Raw genomic sequence first — 24,804 nt, 5'->3', positions numbered from 1 at the left:
CTATCCTTGATTTGTACCAAACTTGGACATAAGCTTGTTTATGATCATAAGATAGTATCAAGAAGAAAATTTTGTAAAAATAAATTTCTACTTTTCCGTATTTTACTTATAAATGGACTTAGTTTTTTTGCCAGAAACAAAACATTCACTCTGCGGTTTAAGTTTTTAAAATTTTTATAATGTTCTTAAACTATCCTGGATTTCTACCAAACTTAGACAAAAGCTTGTTTCTGATCATAAGATATTATTCAGAAGTAAATTTTGTAAAAAAAAAATCACTTTTTCCGTATTTTACTTATAAATGGACTTTAATAGTTTTTCTTCCAGTTAACATTACATACAGTCTGCAGTTAAAGTTTATAAAACATTTATTAGATTCATAAACTATCCTTGATTTTACTACCAAACTTGGAAGCTTCTTTCAATCAAAAGACAGTATCAAGAGGGAAATTTTTATTGATGTTTTTCCTCATTTTTGTTGAGTCTGCGATTAACAGCAAAAGTAGGCGAGACACTGGGTTCCGTGGAACCCTTACGAATTTTTAGTTAAGTTAAATTCAGTGATCCATTGATAAGGCTATTTAAAATTAATTTCTCCAATGATCGAAATGTTATTTCATTGATCCATTGATCAAGCAAGTTGAATTTATTGATACATGGATATATGATTTCGTGGTTTGGCAAAGTCTTTTCATTGACTTCATACAACAAATTTGACAGTTAAGAATCAAATATCACAGCATGTTACTGATTTTAGGTCAAGGTTTTCTTTCTTTTTGTTTAAATTCTTTAAAAAAACAATTCAGATATAAATGCAGATACTTAATAATTGTTTAGAATGTGAAAAGGAATTAAACACGAACATATCAGAACACATCAAGACAAATATTTCACTATAATTGTAAACAAACAAAATCATTAGTGTCATTAGTGAGTTACCATAAGTACAATTACTAGTTCAATAATTCATCTTAAGTGTAATGGGTAAAACATCATTATACCTGGTATCATATGTTGAAATGTGATGCCAACATTAATTGCATAATCTTTAAAAAAAAAAAAGTTTGATTTTACATTGCAATGACTTACACTCTTTAGAAAAATATAATTAAAATCTTAATGAGACATTTTTATTTAAGCCAATTGTTTACTTACTCATTTGATGTCTGTAGTTCATCTTATGAGAATCAAGCTTATTATTTCAGATTAGAACAGTTTTGCACCAGCTAGGAGACTTTTTCCTACAGAGTCGTCTATTAGTGGCAGAAAATAGTGCATTTGGTCTGTATCCCTGTTTAGCTCGGTATATTGATGAGATCAGGAACCTGATATGTGATCTCCTACTCTGTCTGATGCATAAGATACTTCCTAATATGTCAGACATGAATCCAATCAGTGGTAGGTCTAATTTTTATACGACCGCAAAATTTGAAAAAATTTTCGTCGTATATTGCTATCACGTCGTCTTCGTCCGAATACTTTTAGTTTTTGCACTCTAACTTTAGTAAAAGTGAATGGAAATCTATGAAATTTTAACACAAGGTTTATGACCACAAAAGGAAGGTTGGTATTGATTTTGGGAGTTTTGGTCCCAACATTTTAGGAATTAGGGGCCAAAAAGGGCCCAAATAAGCATTTTCTTGGTTTTCGCACTATAACTTTAGTTTAAGTTAATAGAAATCTATGAAATTTTGACACAAGGTTTATGACCACAAAAGAACGGTTGGTATTGATTTTGGGAGTTTTGGTTTCAACAGTTTAGGAATTAGGGGCCAAAAAAGGGTCCAAATAAGCATTATTCTTGGTTTTCGCACAATAACTTTAGTTTAAGTAAATAGAAATCAATGAAATTTAAACACAATGTTAATGACTACAAAAGGAAGGTTAGTATTGATTTTGGGAGTTTTGGTCCCAACATTTTAGGAATTAGGGGCCAAAAAGGGCCCAAATAAGCATTTTCTTGGTTTTCGCACTATAACTTTAGTTTAAGTTAATAGAAATCTATGAAATTTTGACACAAGGTTTATGACCACAAAAGAACGGTTGGGATTGATTTTGGGAGTTTTGGTTTCAACAGTTTAGGAATTAGGGGCCAAAAAAGGGTCCAAATAAGCATTATTCTTGGTTTTCGCACAATAACTTTAGTTTAAGTAAATAGAAATCAATGAAATTTAAACACAATGTTAATGACTACAAAAGGAAGGTTAGTATTGATTTTGGGAGTTTAGGTCCCAACAGTTTAGGAATTAGGGGCCAAAAAGGGACTCAAATAAGCATTTTTCTTGGTTTTCGCACCATAACGTTAGTATAAGTAAATAGAAATCTATGAAATTTAAACACAAGGTTTATGACCATAAAAGGAAGGTTGGTATTGATTTTGGGAGTTTTGGTCCCAACAGAATAAGGGGCCCAAAGGGTCCAAAATTAAACTTTGTTTGATTTCATCAAAATTGAATAATTGGGGTTCTTTGATATGCCGAATCTAACTGTCATGACTTTGTATGTAGATTCTTAACTTTTGGTCCCGTTTTCAAATTGGTCTACATTAAGGTCCAAAGGGTCCAAAATTAAACTTAGTTTGATTTTGACAAAAAATGAATCAGTTAGGTTCTTTGATATGCTGAACCTAAAAATGTACTTAGATTCTTGATTATTGGCCCAGTTTTCAAGTTGGTCCAAATCGGGGTCCAAAATTAAACTTTGTTTGATTTCATCAAAAATTGAATAAATGGGGTTCTTTGATATACTAAATCTAACTGTGTATGTAGATTCTTCGTTTTTGGTCCTGTTTTCAAATTGGTCTACACTAAAGTCCAAAGGGTCCAAAATTAAACTTAGTCTGATTTTAACAAAAATTGAAATCTTGCGGTTCTTTGATATGCTGAATCCAAAAATGTACTTAGATTTTTTATTATGGGCCCAGTTTTCAAGTTGGTCCAAATCAGGATCTAAAATTATTATATTAAGTATTGTGCAATAGCAAGTCTTTTCAATTGCACAGTATTGCGCAATGGCAAGAAATATCTAATTGCACAATATTGTGAAATAGCAAATTTTTTTTTAATTAGAGTTATCTTTCTTTGTCCAGAATAGTAAGCAAGAAATATCTAATTGCAAAATATTGTGCAATAGCAAGATTTTTTTTTAATTGGAGTTATCTTTCTTTGTCCAGAATCAACTTAAATCTTTGTTATATACAATATACAATGTATATTCACTTTTTACTACCAACTGATAAATTAAAATAATCTTTACCATTCAGTGATAACAAGCAGTTTTTTTACATCTTAATATTTTATGATGTATTTAAATGAGTAGTTATTGTTGCAAACTCCATTAGAAATTTTAATTGAGATTAGTTTTGGAATAAGGGAAAGGGGGATTTGATTAAAAAAATTGGGTTCAATTTTTCTCATTTGAAATTTCATAAATAAAAAAGAAAATTCCTTCAAACATTTTTTTGAGAGGATTAATATTCAACAGCATAGTGAATTGCTCTAAGAGAAAACAAAAATTTTAAGTTCATTAAAACACATTCATTCTGTGTCAGAAACCTATGCTGTGTCAACTATTTAATCACAATCCAAATTTAGAGCTGAATCCAGCTTGAATGTTGTGTCCATACTTGCCCCAACCGTTCAGGGTTCAACCTCTGCGGTCGTATAAAGCTACGCCCTGCGGAGCATCTGGTTTTAATTTATTCTAATATCAGACTCTGTCTAAAAAGGTCACCATCCCGAATGGAGAAGGGATGGAAAAGTTTGTATAAGTCCAAAATGGATGTTTATTTTAATTTTTGTGTTATTTTCTTTAATCATGATTGAATTGAAAGTTAGTTGTTAACTATTTGCGAGAACATTTTTAACAATTATAAGATTAAAATAAAAATAAGATGTGGTATGATTGATGTAATTTTTTAAATTAATATGTTTAATATTTTAAAATCAAATCATATACTGTAATATTTAGGGATCATATAATGTTTTATTTTAGCTCTAGATACGGTTTGGCAGACTATTGTACATACCTATGCTCCATGGATACAGACAATACAGAATGAAAAAACACAACTGTTACCATGGATACAGTCAGATGTAGAGTCAGGAACAAAAATGGTAGAATCTGCTGTGACAGTCTTTGAACAAGTTTTTACCTGTTTTGCAGGTAAGAAAAGGATTTCAATTAATCAAAAAGCTAGAAATAAAATAAATTTGTGTTTTCTTCAGATATATTTGCACAGTGTCAACCAGATGTCTTTTCTATCATTTTTGTGATTGTTCACTACCTTTTCTTAGGTTTACTTACTGACTGCTGTGTATACAAATGGTATTTAAGGCATGTTCATGGATTCAGGGGTTAATCAAATCAAATTAATATTAATACCCTTCCAAAAATATGGTAAAGTATGCAAATCTTCAAAACCTGTAATTCAGAAATCTACAGGCCAATCATTTTCTCAACAGCTATAGTTTATAAGTACATGTACTATATTCTTTTGTTTGTTTGTAGATTTGATCCCTCCATATCAACCAAACACCTTAGGAAAGGTTTGGATGTATTATGCTGGAGTTTTATGTCATAAACTTTCACCACCACATATCATTAATGTATATACATCTGTCCTGAGCCAGTTACCATGGAAACACTTAAAACCAGACAATTATGTCTTACAATCAATGATTCAATTCAAAGAGTTGAAATGTAATGAAGGATTTGACTTATTGGCACATATAGTATGTGAATTAGACTGGGCCGAGATATTACAAGTATACCAACAAGTCTTCCAAGATGAAAGTTTAGCTTTGTCTTCCACACTCATACTGCTTGTACAGTGTTTTGGTGAACAGAAACATATTGAGGTATTTATCCTAGACAACTAATACATGTACCTGTAACATTACTTCCTTGGTATAAAAATAGAAGATGTGGTATTATTGCCAATGAACCAGCTATTCAACTATCTTAGCTAAGGACATAACATATGAGGTGGATGCAAGCAATTAAAGGCAACTGTACGGCATTCAACAATAAAAAAAATACACTATATAGTCGGCTATAAAAGGCTGCAATGGGAAAATATAAAACAAATAAATTCAGTATTATGACATAAACATATTTTTATAAGTTTGAGCAATGTTTTTTTTCAAGTTGAAGAGGAATATCAGAAGAACATGTTTAGAAATACATTGTAGTAACAAAGGACCATACAATTTTCATCACCATGCCTACATTTTATACATGAATCTATAATACTAAAATTACGAGGTCCATTTTGTCAGCCGTCATCACGTAAAAACGACGAATCAAAGAATTCAACTTTATATACATGTATAACTAATAGTACAAAGGTGTAGATTAAAAATTACACCAATCAAGGCCCTTTTGTTTTCCACGTAATTAATATTGCCAATAATTAAGAAGTTCCGGGTCGAGTCCGATACCGATACCAATAGTATATTCACCTGTTACCGATTACCTTATCTGTACGTTCTGCATCTGACAGCCGCACTACCAAACAGTGTATTCAGGATTAATATGCTATATAGTATTACACGGGTCATAATCACAGGGTTAACACTACTTAATTTTCAAATTGTTACCTATTGTGGTATTTTAATCAGTTAGACTTTCTAAGATAACAATACGAATACTAAAAATCTGGACTAAAATAAGGCGTATAGGTACAGTTTTCAATATTTATAACTAATATAGGACAATGCTGTTGTTTAAAAAATACTTCATTCCAGGACCTTTTGTTTTCCAAATAATTAATATTATCAATAATTGATAAGTTCCAGTTCGACGGGTTCAAACAGAAAGATTTATGATTTGAAAGCAGAGAAAACTGTGTATCTTATAATCAGCATGACTTTATCAGATGACAATACTAATACTAAAATAAGGCTTGCGCATAGTTATATACTTTAATTCAGTCATGGACCCACGATATACGGGTGTGTTCTAGTGAGAGTTTAAGTTTGTGTTCCAGTCTTAATCTAATTTACTACAGGTCTGGGAGCAATTTTTATAGAATGGGACATCTTTGATATCTTTCAATAATACCATTATTTTCTGAATAATAGGATAATTCTGATATATGTGAAATTAACGTAGATTAGTCTTCATATGTAGCTACTGAATTAGTTAATACAAGCATAAGATGTTTTTTATTTATTTAAGATCCCTGCTTTGGAGCCGAAGATTGTGTCGGCTATTAATTATAACTGGATAAAGTTAACATCTGATAATTATCGTCATGCCTTCAACTGGTACCTACAAATGTGTGATCCTAAGTACCTCATAGCAGAAAGGTCATCTACTGTCACCTTGGGACTAAGGTAAGATAAAAAATGTAACCTTAATAAATCAGAGTAAAAAGTTCTTTTACTGTCACATTGAGACTTAGGTATGTAAAACAAATGTTCCTCCTTGATAATTCATTGTAGAAAGGTTCTCTTCTTTCACCTTTGGACTAAGACCAACAGACAAACAAAAGTAAAAAAAACACAGAGAAAACTAAAGACTGAGCAACACAAACCCCAAACTGGGGTTATCTCATGTGCTTAAAAAGGTCAAATACCTTCACATGGGCACTATTTTTGGTGGGGACTATTGTACAAAAAAGAAAAATGTACCTCATAGCAGACAGGTCATGGGCAATCACCCAGACTCCGAACATTTTTAAAACATTGTCACTAATTGTTATAATACACGTAATTCAAAATTTGGTAGATTGCTGAAATTTTATGGTGCTTGATTTGGGACAGATTAGTTGCCAAACAGTGTTTGTTCATTAATATGAAAACACTTTAATTAAATCTTTTCAAATTTAGATACATAAATCTGTATATTTTCAGGCTATTAAAAGCTGCCTCTGATTTTAATGTCCAGTCATCCAGTAATTGGACATCAGATATGGCTATCAAAAGACAATGTTATGTCCATAGTTATGTCCAATTAATCTGCCAGTGTACATACGATAATGAAATTAGTATGGAATCTATCACAACTGTAATCTTGAACTTGATGACTGACATTGAAACAGTTGTGGCTAGTGGTAAGTTGTTATAATCCTAAATCTTATTGTTTAGAAATACAGTGGTAGTTGTGGTCATGTTGATAAAAGAAGATTGGGGTATGGTCAATGAGACATTCCATAAGACAGTAACACCAATGACACAAAAAATCACAAGATTTAACAGATGGTACAAGATTTAACAGATGGTATTCAACGATAGATAGTTGTACTTGTCCACACTGTTCAGTCTCTAAATATTGATTGACTTTTTGGTTCATGAGTGTATAATCATTATAATGCTGAATAAAAGGGCAAGTTTGTATTTTGCTCTAAAAATGTATGTCATACTTTTTAACAGAATCATAGATTTTTGAAATTTAACTTGGGTGTAGCTTTCTTGTTAATCTTACACATCTATTTTAACAAACTCCATTATTTCTTAGTTGTATTAATCTATGAGAAAGAAATGTTGTGAAGAAAATTTGAATAAAAATAGAATCAAAATTTTAACAACTGTGTTTACAATTTATTTTTACAGTTGTTGATTCAAGAATACAACAAGAGGAATGCTTAGATCTCATGAAGGAAGTATTGTCATTACTTAACAACTGTAACCCTAGTAACCAATCTGTTGTTGTGACAACTATAATACAGTGGTTAGAGTCATCACCCAGTAGTATATTACTGTTACCATGTGTGAGGAGTGCCTCACGATGTCTGGCATCACATAGGCATATGGTCCAGATTATTGAGGAATGTATCCAAGCTTATTTTGTAGGAGGTAATATACTTGTAGCTATAACCATGACTTAAAAGTGCGTTTTTTTGGTAGTTCACCTCAAAATAAGTCTATTTGCTGATTTTGATCTTTTGCCTTTTTTATATAAAATCTGGAAGCTTTATATTTCGTAAAGGTGGTTTGATAAAAATCTGTTGTTTCCTCAGCATATTATAAGATTTTCATCAGTTTTAATAGATTTAGAATTTTGAAATGAAAACAATATTTGCTTGCTTACTGTTTACCAGTATATGAGATTCCTCTTACTAGAATCATACTGTAAATGAAAAAAATTGTATTAATCATCAAATTAGAAAGTTTCAATTCTAATCGTCTTCAACTTCGTACTTTATTTGGCCGTTTTAACTATTTTTCTTCAAGCGTCATTAGATGAGTCTTTTGTAGACAAAAGCCTGTCTGGCATAAATACAAAATTCAATCATAGTATCTATGATGAGATTATTTACAACTTGTTTTCAAGGTCATGATAAACAAACAGGAGGTGGATGGGACCATGTTTTGGCTGCAATCCAAGTACCTGACCTTGACATTGATGATTACCTGACAGTAGCTTTGGAAGAAGGATCATACCTTTTGTTGTATGGTTACATTGTACAGAATCTGCCACTATGTCAATCTTTAGAACAGATGAACGTTTTACTGGCAAGACTTCTAGATTGGACAGGCAAAGCTAAACCTAGGTACTCTTAGTCATTAGGACAGAATAACAAAGCTTATAATAATTCAGACCTACTGCTGTTTTAGTAATTGAAATAGAACAAATCTCAACATATCTCAAACAAAATTTTGGTCAGAGATGGTTCCTTTTCCTGATATCATTTTATACACAAAAATCATGTGTAAACAACAGAAGTCTTTGCATGTCGTCTCCATGAAAATATGAACTTATGGGGGACACCAATTAATTGTAGGTTTTCAACAGTGTGAGGGGGGTCAAAATATAAAAGTGTAGCCAAATTTTTTAAGTGGACATCTATTTAAATCATTGTATTTTCTTATTTGGCCTTGTGAAATATTCTGCAGATGCATAGAAAGTTGTCATGTGATTTGACTTTTTCAACCTAAACAGTGAAACAACTTGAGTCAACAATCTTGTAACTCCTCCATGAGGCCCTTGTGAAAAGTTGTCAATGAAAAATAGTTCTTTATAATTATTTTATTCTCTGAGTTTAAGACTTTAAACCTATATATATATATATATATTCATTATGAAAAAAAGATAAGTTTTGTATTTATTTTTTTAAGATTCATAAATTAAAAGTTTAAATTTCAAACAAGAAATTACAAATGTTGTTCTATAGCTGTTACTATTGTGATCTTTATTTTAACCTAGCTCTGACAATGAATGTAAACTGTTATTATGGTGGTCCATACTGGTAGATATAGTACTGAAAGAAGTCAATTTTGGTGCCTCACACAAAGTGTTGATAAAGATGTTAAACACCCTTATATCCCACCTACATCAGTATGGAGAAGATAGGTTGTCGACTGGATTACTTGGAGCAATAGGACTTGGTAAAAAGTCCCCTATGTCACAACAGTAAGTACAAATGTCTGTTCCCAGTAGTGGATCCTGACTTTTCATAAGGGAGATGGGGGCCTGCTGACTGTCCTAAGTTGGGAACGCACCAGTCATGCTTCAGTGATTCCCTATATAATCAACCAAATTTTCCCCACGATCCACCTATGATTCCTGGGCCGTTGAATGTGTTCTTAGTACGCAGTAAAATCAGCCAAGAAAATTATTCAGAGGATAGTGGTAAGTACACTAGGATCATAAAATGCAACCAGAAAATACCATTCAGCTTAAACCAGGAAACATACATCTATATGGATAATTCTTAGTCACCCTTTTCACTAAAAATGGACCATTGGGTTTCTCATAAGGTCAATTAAGTCACACAACATTGAGAAAACGTACTGTCTTGTAAATAATGTCATTTTTGCTGGTCATTTATTTTGGTTTATTTTAAGCTTGAAGTCTTTAAGTCCCCTACCCATGAAGTCAAAAGGGACTTTAGGTTTGCACTCAGTCTGTCTGTCCATTTGTCATTCCGGCAAATCAGTTTTTCACACTTTTTTCTTCATGCTTAAAGACATTGATTTGATATTTGGTATCTTATCATGACAAGTTACAGTTCAAGTCTGTCCTGTTTGTCCCAATCTGATGATTTTGTGCAGAGTTATGGTCCTTGGACTTAGGAAACTCACTCAAATAATCAGTTTTCCCACATATTTTTTTGTCATTCTTGAAGATATTGATTTGATGATTGGTATACAGTTTTATCAAAACAAGTTCCAGTGGAATTTTGTTCTGGTCTGATGATTTTGTGCAGAGTTATGGTCCTTGGACTAAAAAAATTCACTCAAGTAATCAGGGTTTTTTTCGTCATGCTTGAAGATTTATATTTGAAAAATTGTACATATTTTTATCATGACAAGTTACAGATCAAGTTCAGGTATGATGACTTTTTGTGCAGAGTTATGTTACTTGGACTAAGAAAAATTCAATTAAATAATCAGTCATCAAATCTTTTTTTCATCATGCTTGAAGATATTGACTTGATATTTATTATATAGTTTACACCATGATAAGCTATAGATCAAGTTAGAATTTTTAACCGATAAGGGATTATGTATTGCCATGTTATACTCACAGAATGGTTGTTTATTCATTTGTTTTTATTTTTAAGGTTTAGGATAGTTTGTCGAGCCTTAGCAGCCATGCTGTCTGCACAGATATTTGGTGAATCACTTCTACGATGTCCCGGTGAACCTGTTGTATCAACTTCTTCCTCAAAGCAACAGCTAACATTCCTTCATTCATTAAAAAGCAACAGACAGTATCATCAGTTTAAATCAGATATTCAAATGTCATGTGACTTTGTTACAAGCTCAGACAAATACTTAGCTGATACAGTGGATCTCCTTGGCAGACTTAGCACTATATTTTATAGTGATAAAAAGTTCTTATCAGTGTTGCATAATTTTCATTCATAATATATATTTACCTGTACTGTTGACTAACATGTATAATTGTTAATTGGTTGTTGTTTATTTTATTTTATTACGATATTTGTGATTTTTTTAAGACCCTTTCAACTTTGGAAGACATTTGTTTTATAGTATACTGTTGGGTGTCTGTCTGTCTAGGCATGTCTCGCTATAACTAAAGAATGCTGTTACAGATTCTTTTTAAAAAAAAATACACAATGTTAGGTTCCATGAGGATTAGCTAGCTGTTGATTTAACATTTTCAAATTATTTGACAAAGTATTATAAAGAGATCAACCTATTATGGGATAGTTGTACCATTTTAGGTATTTGTTAACAACCAAAAGTGCAATAAAGAAATTAAATTGGAGAAGGGGTGTGAAGTCCTAATAAAGATTATTGATTTTGTCTATATGAATATATATGTAATTTTTTTCTCAAGATTTGGCTATGTTTGGTATTCATTTCTCAGAGATCTTAAATGACAAAAAAATACCTCTCCACTATAATCCTCTTTTAATACAAAATGGATCAACAACATTTCACTCACCTTGACTCGACTTTGATCTAATTTGTGTTACTTTTTCATTTCTAGGAACCCATCAATATTTCACCATTTAATTTCCATTAGAAATTTCTATACATCCTGTTATACACTTAGAAACATTATGTACTGCCTTTTTTACAACATGGTGGCATTTATTATTTTTCAAATATTTCATCTAAATTCGTGTTTTATCATTATTGATAGAGTACAAGATCACCTGTTACATACAAACATACATGTATATGACACTTTAAAATGAAGGGGCTGTCAGACATCTTCTTGTTGTTACATATCTGGTACCAGTAACTTGGGTCAATAACAGTCAGTGAAAGGGAAAGCTAATTGGTTGTAAAGTGTGATATTATAGTTATATATGTAGTTCTAAACATTGTACTAAGGTACCATATAATATATCATTATTAACCTGGTGCTTTTGTAAAAAAAAAAATAATATTCATTTGTCATTGATTATGAAATATTATAATTTTGTTTATATTAAATCTTATAGATTTGTATTCATTTCATTTGTGAAAAAAATACTCTTTATATAGTAAATGAAAATTACCTGGTACCTGGTACCCTAAATTCCATTTTATTACATCATTTGGGGGAGAAATTTGAAACTTAATTTGTCAGCAGTTATCTATAAGGGTTAAAATATGCCATATTAGAGATTCATGCTTCTATGAGCCTCTAGTTAATGCTTAAATTCTTATAGTAAAACAAATCATTATGGATTTGAACAGGAAGATGCATGCAGCTTTAACTGTCAAGTTGATATTTTACTCTAAAAAGTTAGATGTTCAACAAAAATATGTAAATTATTTGAAGAGAAAACCTTAAAATATCTCTGTATTCAATTTTTCACTTCCCCTCTCAGACTTTCGCCTACTTTGTCCTGGACAGTATATAAATGAAGTAAAAATACAATGTATATACAGGTTCTATTGAAAACAAGTTAGATGTTTATTGCATTTATATATTGTTATGCTTATTATATTTTAGAGTTTGCTGTTGGTTGTTGTAAACATATTATGTGATAATATTTATTTGTTTATTAATAAAACAATTGTTTATATCTTTATTAACTCTTATGATCAAGTTGTCTTATTTCAAAGTTTAACATGTAGTCAAGTTTTAGGGTTTAACAATTTACATAACTGATGGTTGTAAATTTGGTTAGGTCTGAGAGTGAGACCAGACACATTTATCAAGCAGCTTAAGTATATATTCCTAATGACAAGATGTGACACATATAGATCCTAACACTGCATCGAGTTTGATTCGATATATATCCTCGAGACAGTTAAATTTTCAAATTTAAAACGCAAGGCTCGCTGAGTGTTTTAAATATTTAAAATTTAACTGTAAAGAGTGGATTAATATTGTACATGTATTACACAATATTTGGTGGTGGAACAATATGTAGGCAAACTTTTCCTTCTTTTCTGCAAAAAGATATGTTCTTTCTATGTGAGGTCATCAGGCATGGTCGCCTTTTTTCAGGCCGTCACAATTGGAAATTCAGAGGAAAGCAAGAAAACTCAACTGCATAATAGAATTTCAACCAATGAAAAACTGAGATCAAGCTAACCACATGTTGATTAAATTTTTTTATACACTGGGTGCAGAAAAAGACAAATTGACAAAGATTTAGAGAAATAAACTTATTTAAACAGGAATCAAACTGCTGTTGTCAATAGTGGAACTGTTGACTCTTCCAGAGCACCTTAGAATTACTTCAGGTTAGGTGTGGGTCCTTAACCTACATAAGGATAATTTTGTTATGTTTGCTTAAACTATTATGGATGGTTTAAGATTTAAGATATTTATTTGTATAAAATTTAAACAATTACATTGTCATTTATAGATAACACAAATTTATGAAAAATATTTTTTTTTTAAATTGTCAATTTTCTTCTTTTTTTTTCTTTCTAAAATGCTAGACAACATCTCTCCACACTAATTTTCAGAATAAGTATCATATAGAGAGAAACTTTGTAGAAAGAATAAAAAAAAATATCAGTTGGATGAGATCTACTATTAAGTCAACATGTAAACACTGTAAAAAGCTAAATTTGTTAGCTTCACATGAACTACAAATCAGTAACAGGTCTTAAATTGTCGGGCTACTCCATATAGAAGTTATTCCCCTTGCTGGATGATATAAAAAAAAACTAGAGGCTCTAAAAAGCCTGTGTCACTCACCTTGGTCTTGTGCATATTAAACAATGGACACAGATAAATTCATGACATAATTGTGTTTTGGTGATGGTGATGTGTTTGTAGATCTTACTTTACTGAACATCCTTGTTGCTACAATTATCTCTATCTATAATGAACTTGGCCCAGTAATTACAGTGGAAAATATTTTCTACAAATTTACAAAAATTTATGAAAAATGTTAAAAATTAACTATAAAGGGCAATAACTCCTTAAGGGGTCAATTGACTATTTTGGTCATGTAAACTTATTTGTAGATCTTATTTTGCTGAACGTTATTGCTGTATACAGTTATTATCTATCTATAATAATATTCAAGATAATAACAAAAACGACAAAATTTCCTTAAAATTACCAATTCAGGACAGTAACCTAACAACGAGTTGTCCGATCCATGTGTAAAAATCAGGGCAGATAGATCTTGACCTGATAAACAATTAAACCCTGTCTGATTTTTGTCGAGCCTTCGACTTTAGTCGAAAAAGCGAGACTAAGCGATCCTACATTCCGTCGTCGTCGGCGTCGTCGTCGGCGGCGTCCACAAATATTCACTCTGTGGTTAAAGTTTTTGAAATTTTAATAACTTTCTTAAACTATACTGAATTTCTACCAAACTTGGACAGAAGCTTGTTTATGATCATAAGAAAGTATCCAGAAGTAAATTTTGTAAAAATAAAATTCCATTTTTTCCGTATTTTACTTATAAATGGACTTAGTTTTTCTGCGAGGAAACATTACATTCACTCTGTGGTTAAAGTTTTTAAAATTTTAATAACTTTCATAAACTATCCTTGATTTGTACCAAACTTGGACAGAAGCTTGTTTATGATCATAAGATAGTATCAAGAAGAAAATTTTGTAAAAATAAATTTCCACTTTTCCGTATTTTACTTATAAATGGACTTATTTTTTTGGCCAGAAACAAAACATTCACTCTGTGGTTTAAGTTTTTAAAATTTTTATAATGTTCTTAAACTATCCTGGATTTCTACCAAACTTAGACATAAGCTTGTTTCTGATCATAAGATATTATTCAGAAGTAAATTTTGTGAAAAAAAAATTCACTTTTTCCGTATTTTACTTATAAATGGACTTAGTTTTTCTTCCAGTTAACATTGCATACAGTCTGCAGTTAAAGTTTATAAAACATTTATTAGATTCATAAACTATCCTGGATTTTTTACCAAACTTGGAAGCTTCTTTCAATCAAACGACAGTATCGAGAGGGAAATTTTTATTGATGTTTTTCCTCATTTTTGTTGAGTCTGCAATTAACAGCAAAAGTAGGCGAGACATTGGGTTCCGTGGAACCCTTACGAATTTTCTCTTAATGCTTCGCTTTTTGAGTTATAAGCCAAAAACTACATTTTACCCCTATGTTCTATTATTAGTCGTGGCAGCCATTTTGGTTGATTGGCAAGGTCACACCACATATTTTTTAAACAAGTTACCCCAATGATGATTGTGGCCATGTTTGGTTTAATTTGGCCCAGTAGTTTCAGAGGAGAAGATTTTTGTAAAAAAGATTACAAAGATTTACGAAAAAATGGTTAAAAATTGACTATAAAGGTCAATAACTCCTAAAGGGGTCAACTGACCATTTTGGTCATGTTGACTTATTTGTAAATCTTACTTTGCTGAACATTATTGCTGTTTACAGTTTATCTCTATCTATAATAATATTCAAGATAATAACCAAAAACAGCAAACATTCCCTAAAATTACCAGTTATGGGGCAGCAACCCAACAACGGGTTGTCCGATTCATCTGAAAATTTGAGGGCAGATAGATATTGACCTGATAAACAATTTTACCCCTTGTCAGATTTGCTCTAAATGCTTTGGTTTTTGAGTTATAAGCCAAAAACTGCATTTTACCCCTGTGTTCTATTTTTAGCCATGGCGGCCATCTTGGTTGATTGGCCGGGACACGTCACACATTTTTTAAACTAAATACCCCAATGATGATTGTGGCCAAGTTTGGTTTAATTTGGCCCAGTTGTTTCAGAGAAGATTTTTGTAAAAGTTAACGACGACGACGGACGACGGACGCCAAGTGATGGGAAAAGTTCACTTGGCCCTTCGGGCCAGGTGAGCTAAAAAAATCTGATTTTTTTTGCAAAATACTCTATGCATTGTATCAAATTCATTCAAAAATGACAGGTGAAAGATCCAAACTCCTTAGATCTTCTAGTTTCCAGTCCTAAGAATTTTAAGTTTCTTTATCACTATTTAAGATCATAGAGAAGATGGTTTTCTTTGGAATCAAACAATTATGCATCCTAGACCTAGTATACTTCTGGAGGAGGTGCAAAACTAAACTGCATGGAAGAGTCAATTGCAAAAATGATATTGTTTGTCACAAATTTCCACTATTAATCCACAGGTTATATTAATGTTCAAAACTTCAAGGTAATTAAAAAAGAATATAAAATTTTCTAGATACTGAGGTAGACAGAACTAACAAATTCTGTGATTAATAACAGAGAATGGAAAGAGATGAACACTGACGAATACTACAATCAAGTGTTCTTCCTAGGAAAATATGACAAGTTATGCTTTAGATACCTAGTACTTTGTTCCAGATTTCTTCAAGCTGGTTTCCACAGTTTGGCTTACTTGTGATGTGTGCGCCTATATGTATTTTATTGGTTGGAGAAATATTAGTTGTGGGTGTCTTTCCGATTGTAATTAAAGTGTACATTATCTTTAACAGGGTGTTAGCTGGTGATGGATCATTTTTGTTATCCTGGCGGAAATTTATACTTTATATAATAGGATAAGAGTTATTTCGAATCTTTCAAATAGGTTGAAAAGAAGTTTTCTGTATAAGACAGAATAAAATCGATGTTGCAGTTAAAATGTAGAATTAAAAAGTATTTTCTACCAAAATTCGTGTCATTCAACCCAGACAGCAGGTGCAGCAGCACGATAATTCCACTAGCACATCGTTTAACAATGCCTGTATGAAGTTTACATTCATTGTTCTGCTAACGAATCTGGTTTAGGTTGACACCTAACTTTGGTGTCAGATGCACTGGTCAAGGAAGAAATGTTACAGAGAAGTGTTTATTTAAGAAAATAAAAACAAATGCATGCGATCTTATTTTGAGCATAATCGGTTGCTTAAACCATAAACGATAAATACTAACTTAACTCGGATACATATATACGGCGGATCATATACATATGTCTCTGCTTAACATAATAGAAAATGAAAGATACTCTTAATTGAATCTAAATCAAATATGCTATCTAGTCCCGTTTGTAGAAAAAAGTTCAAAACGATAAAGCATTGATTCTGATGCACATGCACTTCATCAAGAGTGCATTTTAATCTGTAATCATTTATTGATTAATCAATGTTCAGAAAATCTACCAATTTTAATAAGGTTGTGAAATCATTGATCATTTTAGAGTAAACGCCAGCTTGGTTATAATTCAATTTTTTTTATTAAAATCTATTGAACTTCAAAGAAATGTGAGAAAATTATTATAAGCCTTAACTTTGTTATTTTAGCAATTAACTAATCAGATTGAATGGCTTCTTAGGTTGATTATGTAAACACTGTCACGATTTAATATCATTTTAATAAGATAAAACTGGCTTCCTTTTGAATATTATTTCAATATCCAATCATAATTCTATAATACATTACTCAATATTAAATAAACACGAGAACATGTACAGTATATACCCGATACATTTAAAAATTGGCAATATTAGCAATTTCCAGTTCACAACCAACAATGACAGCTTTTGTAACAGACCACTCCATCAGCAAAATAATGGGTTTTGGTAAGTCTATATGAAGTTATTTTACTATTTTTTCATTGACAAATTTCCTTAACATTTAGTGTTGAAAGATATGCCAGATACAAGACATAATTATAAAACTAATTAGTACGCGTACAGTAATTTAATATAAAACACGCCGCGTATGCGGTACTGTGACCTTATTGAATGTACAAAATTTTCACTCATGATCTCTGTACCTACGTATCTTCAAATTGCAGCAAAGGTATTGAATTGTGGTATTGAGAATACATATTCTGTCTTTCTGAGGTTTTACGTAACACACAATTGATAAATGCATGACAATCATATATCATATTTTTAAATTTCATTTTAGACTCAGACCCACCAAAGAAGCGGCAGCGTCGTAACAGGACAATGTTCTCTAACGCCACCATAGTTATTCTAGAGAAAGCCTTCATCGAGAACAAGTACCCCGACATCAAAGAAAGAATCACCTTAGCTAGACAGATCAACGAAGAAGAGGCAAGAGTTCAGGTGAGTGCTTCTATAGGAAAACAATATTAAGTGGCACTTAACTGTGCAGAAATATTCATCATTTTCTCACACTCGATGTGCATATATATCGAGAACAGAAGTGTGTGTTCATTTATTTTTATAGTGAGTGACCTTTGGTTTGATGCATATAAATGCCCCCCCCCCCCCCCCCTCATGAATATGAAATTGAATACGCACAGTGATAAGATTTTTTTAATGAACACCCACTGTCCTTTAATTAATATATATATATATATACGTTACAGTTTAACTTGAACTAATCGTTATAATCAATTTCTATTAAAAAAGAAGTCTCAGTCAAGATATGATTTAATTTAAGCGTGTTATTTTCCCACATTTTAATATGTGTTCAAAATTAATTTGTTTCGTAAATTACACAAAATACATTATTTGTATAAATGAATGCCGAATAAAGTGAACCAAGTCTGGGTTAGCGGGGATTACGGAGGATATATTATTTATATCAGAAATTTATCACTACTGGCACCTTTATAAAACTGAATGTTAGTAAAATAGATAGTTTTGTTATTTGATTTTGCCATGTGATTATGGACTTTCCCAATTGATCTTCCTCTAAGTTCAGTATTTTTGTGATTTTACTTTTTTTTGTATAGTCCCCTGTTACTTAATACTAGTCTCTGTTATTGTTAAATAATTAAATTCAGCTTATGATTTAGTACGTATATATACCACATTTAAATGTATTATGGTATGTACAGGAACAAGAACTAATACATTTTTACAGTATTTTTCAATGGAAATATTATTTAGACATATAACATTTCAGATAAAATTTAAGCTGATAACAAAAAAGACCGAAACAACTATATATAAAAGGGGGGAGGGGGGCACTGCCCATGAAATCAGATGTCATAAGAGTGATACACAACTTTGAGTTGTAACTTTCCAAACATATAATAAATTGTATATAACCTCACATTATAGTATACTGTTCATGACTCATTTATAGACATCTATATACTTATAGTATCTATATTTATTCTATAATTGAGAACCTATCATATTTTTAACAGTTTGTGAAAATCATCGATCGCGTTAGAGTAAACGCCAACTTGGTTATAATTAACTTTTTCTATTAAATCTTTTGAACATCACATATATAAAAGATCATAAAAAAGACCGAACAAACTTTAAAAAAGGGGGGTCCATGCCCATGAAAGCAGATGTGATAAAGAATGATAATCGACTTAAGGTTGTAACTTACCAGACTTATAATGAATTGTGTATAACCTCACATTATAATGTTCATGACTCATTAGTCTGACATCTATACAGTATCTATTTATTTTAATAAAACCTGTCAAATTAACAATTTCTATTGAAAAAGTAACATGAATTATTTCCCTTTATTTGAAAAAAACTCAATGAAATTGATATTAACCATAGATATATAAATTCATTATTTGACTGAACATTAATATCAAAAATAAATAAAATGAAGTATTTTAATATAATCTATTTGTATATTTTGAACTGTATTTTGCAAAGGAAACGTTAATTATATACCAAAACTAAACAAAATAATTGTTTAGCTGGGTCCATCGAACTTCCGTATTTCGTTACTCTGGTTTCTCTTCAAACCACGAATAAATCTTTCGCCTTTTACTAAAGATTTCCGTGGAGAGGAACAAATTAATGAGTCTATAGACTATTTTTCTAACCCTGTTAAATCAGGGTAACATAATCAAACAAAAAATAAAGACCTGCTTTAAAAGTGAACGCCACATAACACTGTGTAAGCTCATACACATAAAACATAAACAGCTTTACTTAAAGTTGGTATATGCATATAATTACAATCAGAGAATTCAAAATTTCACATATTCTTTAGAAAATATTACTAAATAACATTATTATAGGTAATATTAAATTTGTTTGAATTCATCTCGCACAGATTTAACTATTGTTTTGCTCCTATCAAAGCATTATTAGGCATTCGTCCAAAATGAAAATAAGGGTCATTTGTTTGCAGGTGCAAATATGGACAAATGAGAGGTATGGTCATACCTTTATGAAAAAAAACGAAAATACTGGTGGTTTTTTTTTTGTGGTTTTTTTTTTTGTAATTTTAATGCAGGGTATAGTGTCAAATATTTACTTTAACAAGCATATTTCTATTTAAGAAAATCATAGATACACTGAAGACTGCAGTTCAAGTTGCTAAAATAATAGAAATCTTTTAATAATCACATGTTGTATAGACACCTGTCCTGTAAATTGACTTATTTTATAGTTTGACGTTTTTCTGTGTCGTGGGGTTGTTTTCTAATCTACGTAAACCACTCTCCTCTATTCATATAATTAATATCCATCAAATGAAAATTTTTACAAAAAAATTAAATTATGAGAATCTATGTACAACTGATTTATATCATTTCTATACCCTCACCGGCGTAGCGTGGAGTATTAAGTTTTACCATTAAATTGTCATTCTGTACGTCCCAAAGTTGGGTTTCGTTCTTTAATTATAGTTTGCCTCAACCAAATACCATTACACTGATATACAATGCTTATAATCACAAAACACAGATCTGATTTGAATTTTGGTGGCGTCTCGTTAACCGTTCTATAGTTATGCCCCTTTACAAATGGAAAAATTGCTGAAATTTTCGTTCACTATAACTTTAGTTTGCATCAACCAGATCATATGTTGTAAACTTATACACAATGCTTATTACCACAAAACACAGAACAAGTTTGAATTTTGTGGATGCCACTTTATCTGTTCAATAGTTCTACTCCTTTAAAAATGGAAAAATCACTGAAATTTTCGATTTGGTTCTTTTACTTTGGTTTTTGAAGTGAAAAGTCATTACATCAGACTTTTTGATATGTTGTAAAAATTACACAGTTAATCCTCCGAGTTAAATTTGCCCAACTTCATTGCCCATGCAGCTTGAGACCTTGTCTCTTTCTATTTAGATACCTTTTTTGTCTTACTTTTACAGAAATTGTACAAAATTCGAAAGAAAATAAGCACTGTCCTGTTATCTGCTTATGTGACAAGCTCAGCTTATCCCTTGCAATAATGAATGATTTCTTGACCCAATTGACAATCAGCGCAGTCTATTATTCTGTTAACTTATAAACATTATTTCATGTACTAGTATACTTTATTAATCGTGTCTTGGATCGAGTTACTAAATGTTATGCATGATTGTGGGAGAATCAATGTCATACTATGCATGAGCCAATAATTGAACAATACATGGTCGTTCTTTGTTATAATTCAGTTAATGTCACACAGTGTTATTTTTAGAAATACATGTCTTTTTTGTGTGTGTCGGTAAAATTTTATATTATTAATTGTGTGCTTAACTGTTCTATTTTAAATTTCAGGTTTGGTTCCAGAATCGCCGAGCAAGGCATAGACGTTCCAGACGCCGTCCAAGCACCAATTCAGACAGTGCATCATCTAGTACTTCTTCATCGCCAAAGTCGTCTCCATCCCCACCACCTACTGCTCCCCTGAAGCATACAACATGGCTCCAATTATCCACAGTACAACAACAACAACAGTTCCTCACTATTAACAGTGGATTAGATATCGTAAAGGAAGTAGCCATTCTTCATGAAGACAGATCACTTGACTCACCATCCTACACAGACATCAAAGACATATTTTCTCTTCCACCTCCTCCTATATCACCACTGCCAAAAACACCATCAAGACCCAAAGACCAACGCCAAAGGTTTTCTTTATGGTCTCCACTACCAAGACAACCAGAAGTGTCGCCACTGTCAATACAACCAACAACATTACGCCTTCCGTTGACAACACCAAAGTCGTCCTTCTCCATTGCAGACCTTAGCGAGTCAGAAGTACGATCCACAGACGACAGATACTGCTTCAATTACCAGTTTAATATGTGATAGTGACAAATATTTGAAATCGAATTTAGTGCTATATGACTTTTGTATTTAGTTATTTGTAAGTTTCAACGTATTCAATTACATGTATGAATAAATTGATTGTGACAACGAAATTAAGAAAATAAATGAATTTAACATGGCACTTTTAGTTAGATTGGTTATTTCGTCAACGCATGGCCGCGATTTTTAAAATCTCTTTAGTTGTTGCTCAAACTAAGGTATGGACCCTTGCTAAAACTGAGTTGATCAAATTTAAACATTTCATTATGCAGGCCATTTTTGATCTTGAAACTTTATAATGTATTATTTAATCTTTTTGTGGTTAAGGGTGTTCTACACAACATCTTAATGCTCATGCTCTGTTAGTAACGACATTTTCTTTGGGTTTCAAGGAAGGTTGGTGTTCTTGATGGAGGCGCTTCAAACGCCACGGTCTATACTTTATTCCTCATTGTAGGTAATGGTATGTTATGGATGTTTTATAGTAAAAGGTGAATAAGAGTGACTAGCTATTTAGCTATTTAATTCTCGTTATCCTTTTGGCGCCTTAGAAGTCTGCAACGATGAAGATGTGTAATTATGTAATAATCACCTTACTTAACATCAATGAATTAAATCAAACCACCATTCTATGCCTATGGTTCATCCAATTTGTCAATCAAACACAAGTTACAACAGCGAAAAGCAAAATTGATTTACAGTTGCGGCATAATTTAAGTATACTAAAAAAGAGGGACGAAAGATGCCAAAGGGACAGTCAGCTTCACACATAGCTAAATTCGACCGACAATAACATTAACTTGTAGGAAACATGGTAAAAATGTATTCGGGTTCTTTTTGGTTATGAAGGATGTATTGAATAGATAGATCTATATCATGTTCGGTATACATGTATGACAAGAAGGAAATTCCCACTTATGGATGATATTTTATCGTACAAGAATACCCAGATGAAAATAAACACACTACTAAATGAAAAACCCAATGTCACTAATAATAAAAATCAATATTCAGTCTTCAATAATCACACAATAGACAACATTGTTGTCTAAAAAGTGAAATATCAAAATAACTGAACTCTGCGGAAAATTCACAACGGGAAGTCTATAATCAAATGGCAAAATCAACAGCTCAAACACATCAAACGAATGGATAACAACTGTCCTATCCCTGACTTGGTACAGGCTTTTTTTTGTGAAGAAAATTGTGATTTAAACTTGGTTTTATAGCTTATTAAACTAGGTTTCATAGCTAGCTAAACTTCTCACCTGTATGACAGTTGCATCAAATTCGATTATACTGACAATGATGTGTGAACAGAAAATATGATACTATAATTATATGACAAGCTTCAAATAGTCTTAAAAGAAGGGAAAACGTCAAACAGAATCTATGATCCCGATTAACAACAAATTCGCAAAATGACAAAACACTAACATAAAACAATCAATGAAAAGGTTCTCAATTGTGATTCATTTAGAGACATATACGTGTCACAGATCCCTCTCCCCACTCCACTGGAAACTCGGTCCTCCATTAACAGTTTGGAAAGAGTTTAAAGACTTTCTGAAAACATTGAAATTTGCCAATTTATTATTACATCTAAATGCGCACAAATGATTATAATGTGTTCAATCTAATAGGTTTCCATCGGAAGGTCTATAAAAATGATAATGATATATGATAGTCTAATTGTTCCTAAATGTTGTTGCAGGACAAGTCGGGAATGCGACTTGAAGTAAGACCTCCAGTCTTATATAATGTCGATTGATTTCTCTATTTCTAATTGTTTTTCCATAGTATTTCATGACAAAAATCTTCATGTCTCTTTTCAGCTCACTTGAGCCAACGGGCCAATCTGAACCATTTTCGTCTATCCGTCGTTTCTAAAAACTATCAATCGACAGAAAAACAGTTATCAACACCTCATGATATAATACAGTGTCCATTTTGCCCGGACTCAAACAAATTAAAAGACACGTTATAGTAATTGTTTATTAAAGAATACTTTTGATAAACATCAGAGATCTGTTTTATTACCTATATACATGTATTGTATTAATAGATTAACCGAGGCTAGATGTATTTTTTAGTGTTACCAAAGTCAAAATGACAACGTTGTAAACACATACCAAAGAAAGAATCTCGAACCTTGTATGATATAAAAGCCTCTGGAATGCAAAAAAGTAAAACATCTTAACTGAAAAAAAACACCCTGATATATATAATGACTTGGATGGAGCTATAGTTGTTTTAAAATGTCTGTCATTTTGGTCTTTTGTGGATAGTTGTCTCATTGGCACTCATACCACATCTTCCTATATCTATATGATTTTTAACAAATATATAAAAAAATAAACACTTGTGCAAATATAAAAAAGAAGATGTGGTATTATTGCCAATGAGACAACTATCCACAAAAGACCAAAATGACAGACATTTTAAAACAACTATAGGTCACCGTACGGCCTTCAACAATGAGCAAAGCCCATACCGCATAGTCAGCTATAAAAGGCCCCGATAAGACAATGTAAAACAATTCAAACGAGAAAACTAACGGCCTTATTTATGTCAAAAAAAGAACGAAAAACAAATATGTAACACATAAAAAAACGACAACCACTGAATTACAGGATCCTGACTTGGGACAGGCACATACATAAATAATGTGGCGGGGTTTAACATGTTAGCGGGATCCCAACCCTCCCCCTAACCTGGGACAGTGGTATAACAGTACAACATAAGAACGAACTATAAAAATCAATTGAAAATGGCTTAACTCATCAGATGGACAAATATACAAGTGGACGTGGCCCGGTACTTATACATCCCGACACAAAAAGACACAATGAACAGATCTGAGAGTACTCGCAGTTATCTGACAGCTAGTTCAAAGCCACTAACAACTAATAAAAAAATCATGCAACTAAGAGTAAACTATCAATCCGTACACATCCAACATCCCATGGATTTAGTGTAAAGAAGTCAGCGATAGCCAGAGAAATACATGACCTT

At 31.7% G+C, this 24,804-nt stretch overlaps 2 protein-coding genes and 1 non-coding gene across 3 annotated transcripts in view; all 3 read left to right on the top strand.

Annotated features, from left to right (window-relative positions):
• The window catches only part of LOC139494341 (ectopic P granules protein 5 homolog), a 58,727-nt gene extending 46,285 nt beyond the window's left edge, over positions 1-12,442 (top strand). Inside the window, exons 37-45 of the mRNA XM_071282508.1 lie at positions 1,206-1,398; positions 3,994-4,164; positions 4,510-4,859; positions 6,181-6,338; positions 6,858-7,057; positions 7,557-7,799; positions 8,278-8,497; positions 9,151-9,357; positions 10,511-12,442. Coding sequence (XP_071138609.1) covers positions 1,206-1,398; positions 3,994-4,164; positions 4,510-4,859; positions 6,181-6,338; positions 6,858-7,057; positions 7,557-7,799; positions 8,278-8,497; positions 9,151-9,357; positions 10,511-10,817 — 2,049 coding nt within the window. The 3' untranslated portion in view covers positions 10,818-12,442. The remainder of the gene's footprint in view (positions 1-1,205; positions 1,399-3,993; positions 4,165-4,509; positions 4,860-6,180; positions 6,339-6,857; positions 7,058-7,556; positions 7,800-8,277; positions 8,498-9,150; positions 9,358-10,510) is intronic.
• A 4,888-nt stretch (positions 12,443-17,330) lies between these two features.
• On the top strand, positions 17,331-21,893 carry LOC139489952 (homeobox protein OTX1 A-like). The gene is made up of 3 exons (XM_071276835.1): positions 17,331-17,379; positions 17,714-17,874; positions 21,256-21,893. Exons 1-3 carry the CDS (start codon positions 17,331-17,333, stop codon positions 21,787-21,789), a joined length of 744 nt encoding a protein of 247 aa, XP_071132936.1. The 3' UTR covers positions 21,790-21,893.
• On the top strand, positions 19,476-19,593 carry LOC139508929 (U5 spliceosomal RNA). Its single transcript, XR_011661481.1, has one exon. It is a non-coding gene; the product is annotated as a U5 spliceosomal RNA (small nuclear RNA).
• Positions 21,894-24,804: the final 2,911 nt, after the last annotated feature.

This window comes from Mytilus edulis, chromosome 1 (assembly GCF_963676685.1).
Source record: "Mytilus edulis chromosome 1, xbMytEdul2.2, whole genome shotgun sequence".
Taxonomy (NCBI): Eukaryota; Metazoa; Mollusca; class Bivalvia; order Mytilida; family Mytilidae; genus Mytilus; species Mytilus edulis.
Note: the sequence above shows the minus strand (reverse complement) of the source record. Positions and strands in the feature narration are given on the sequence as shown.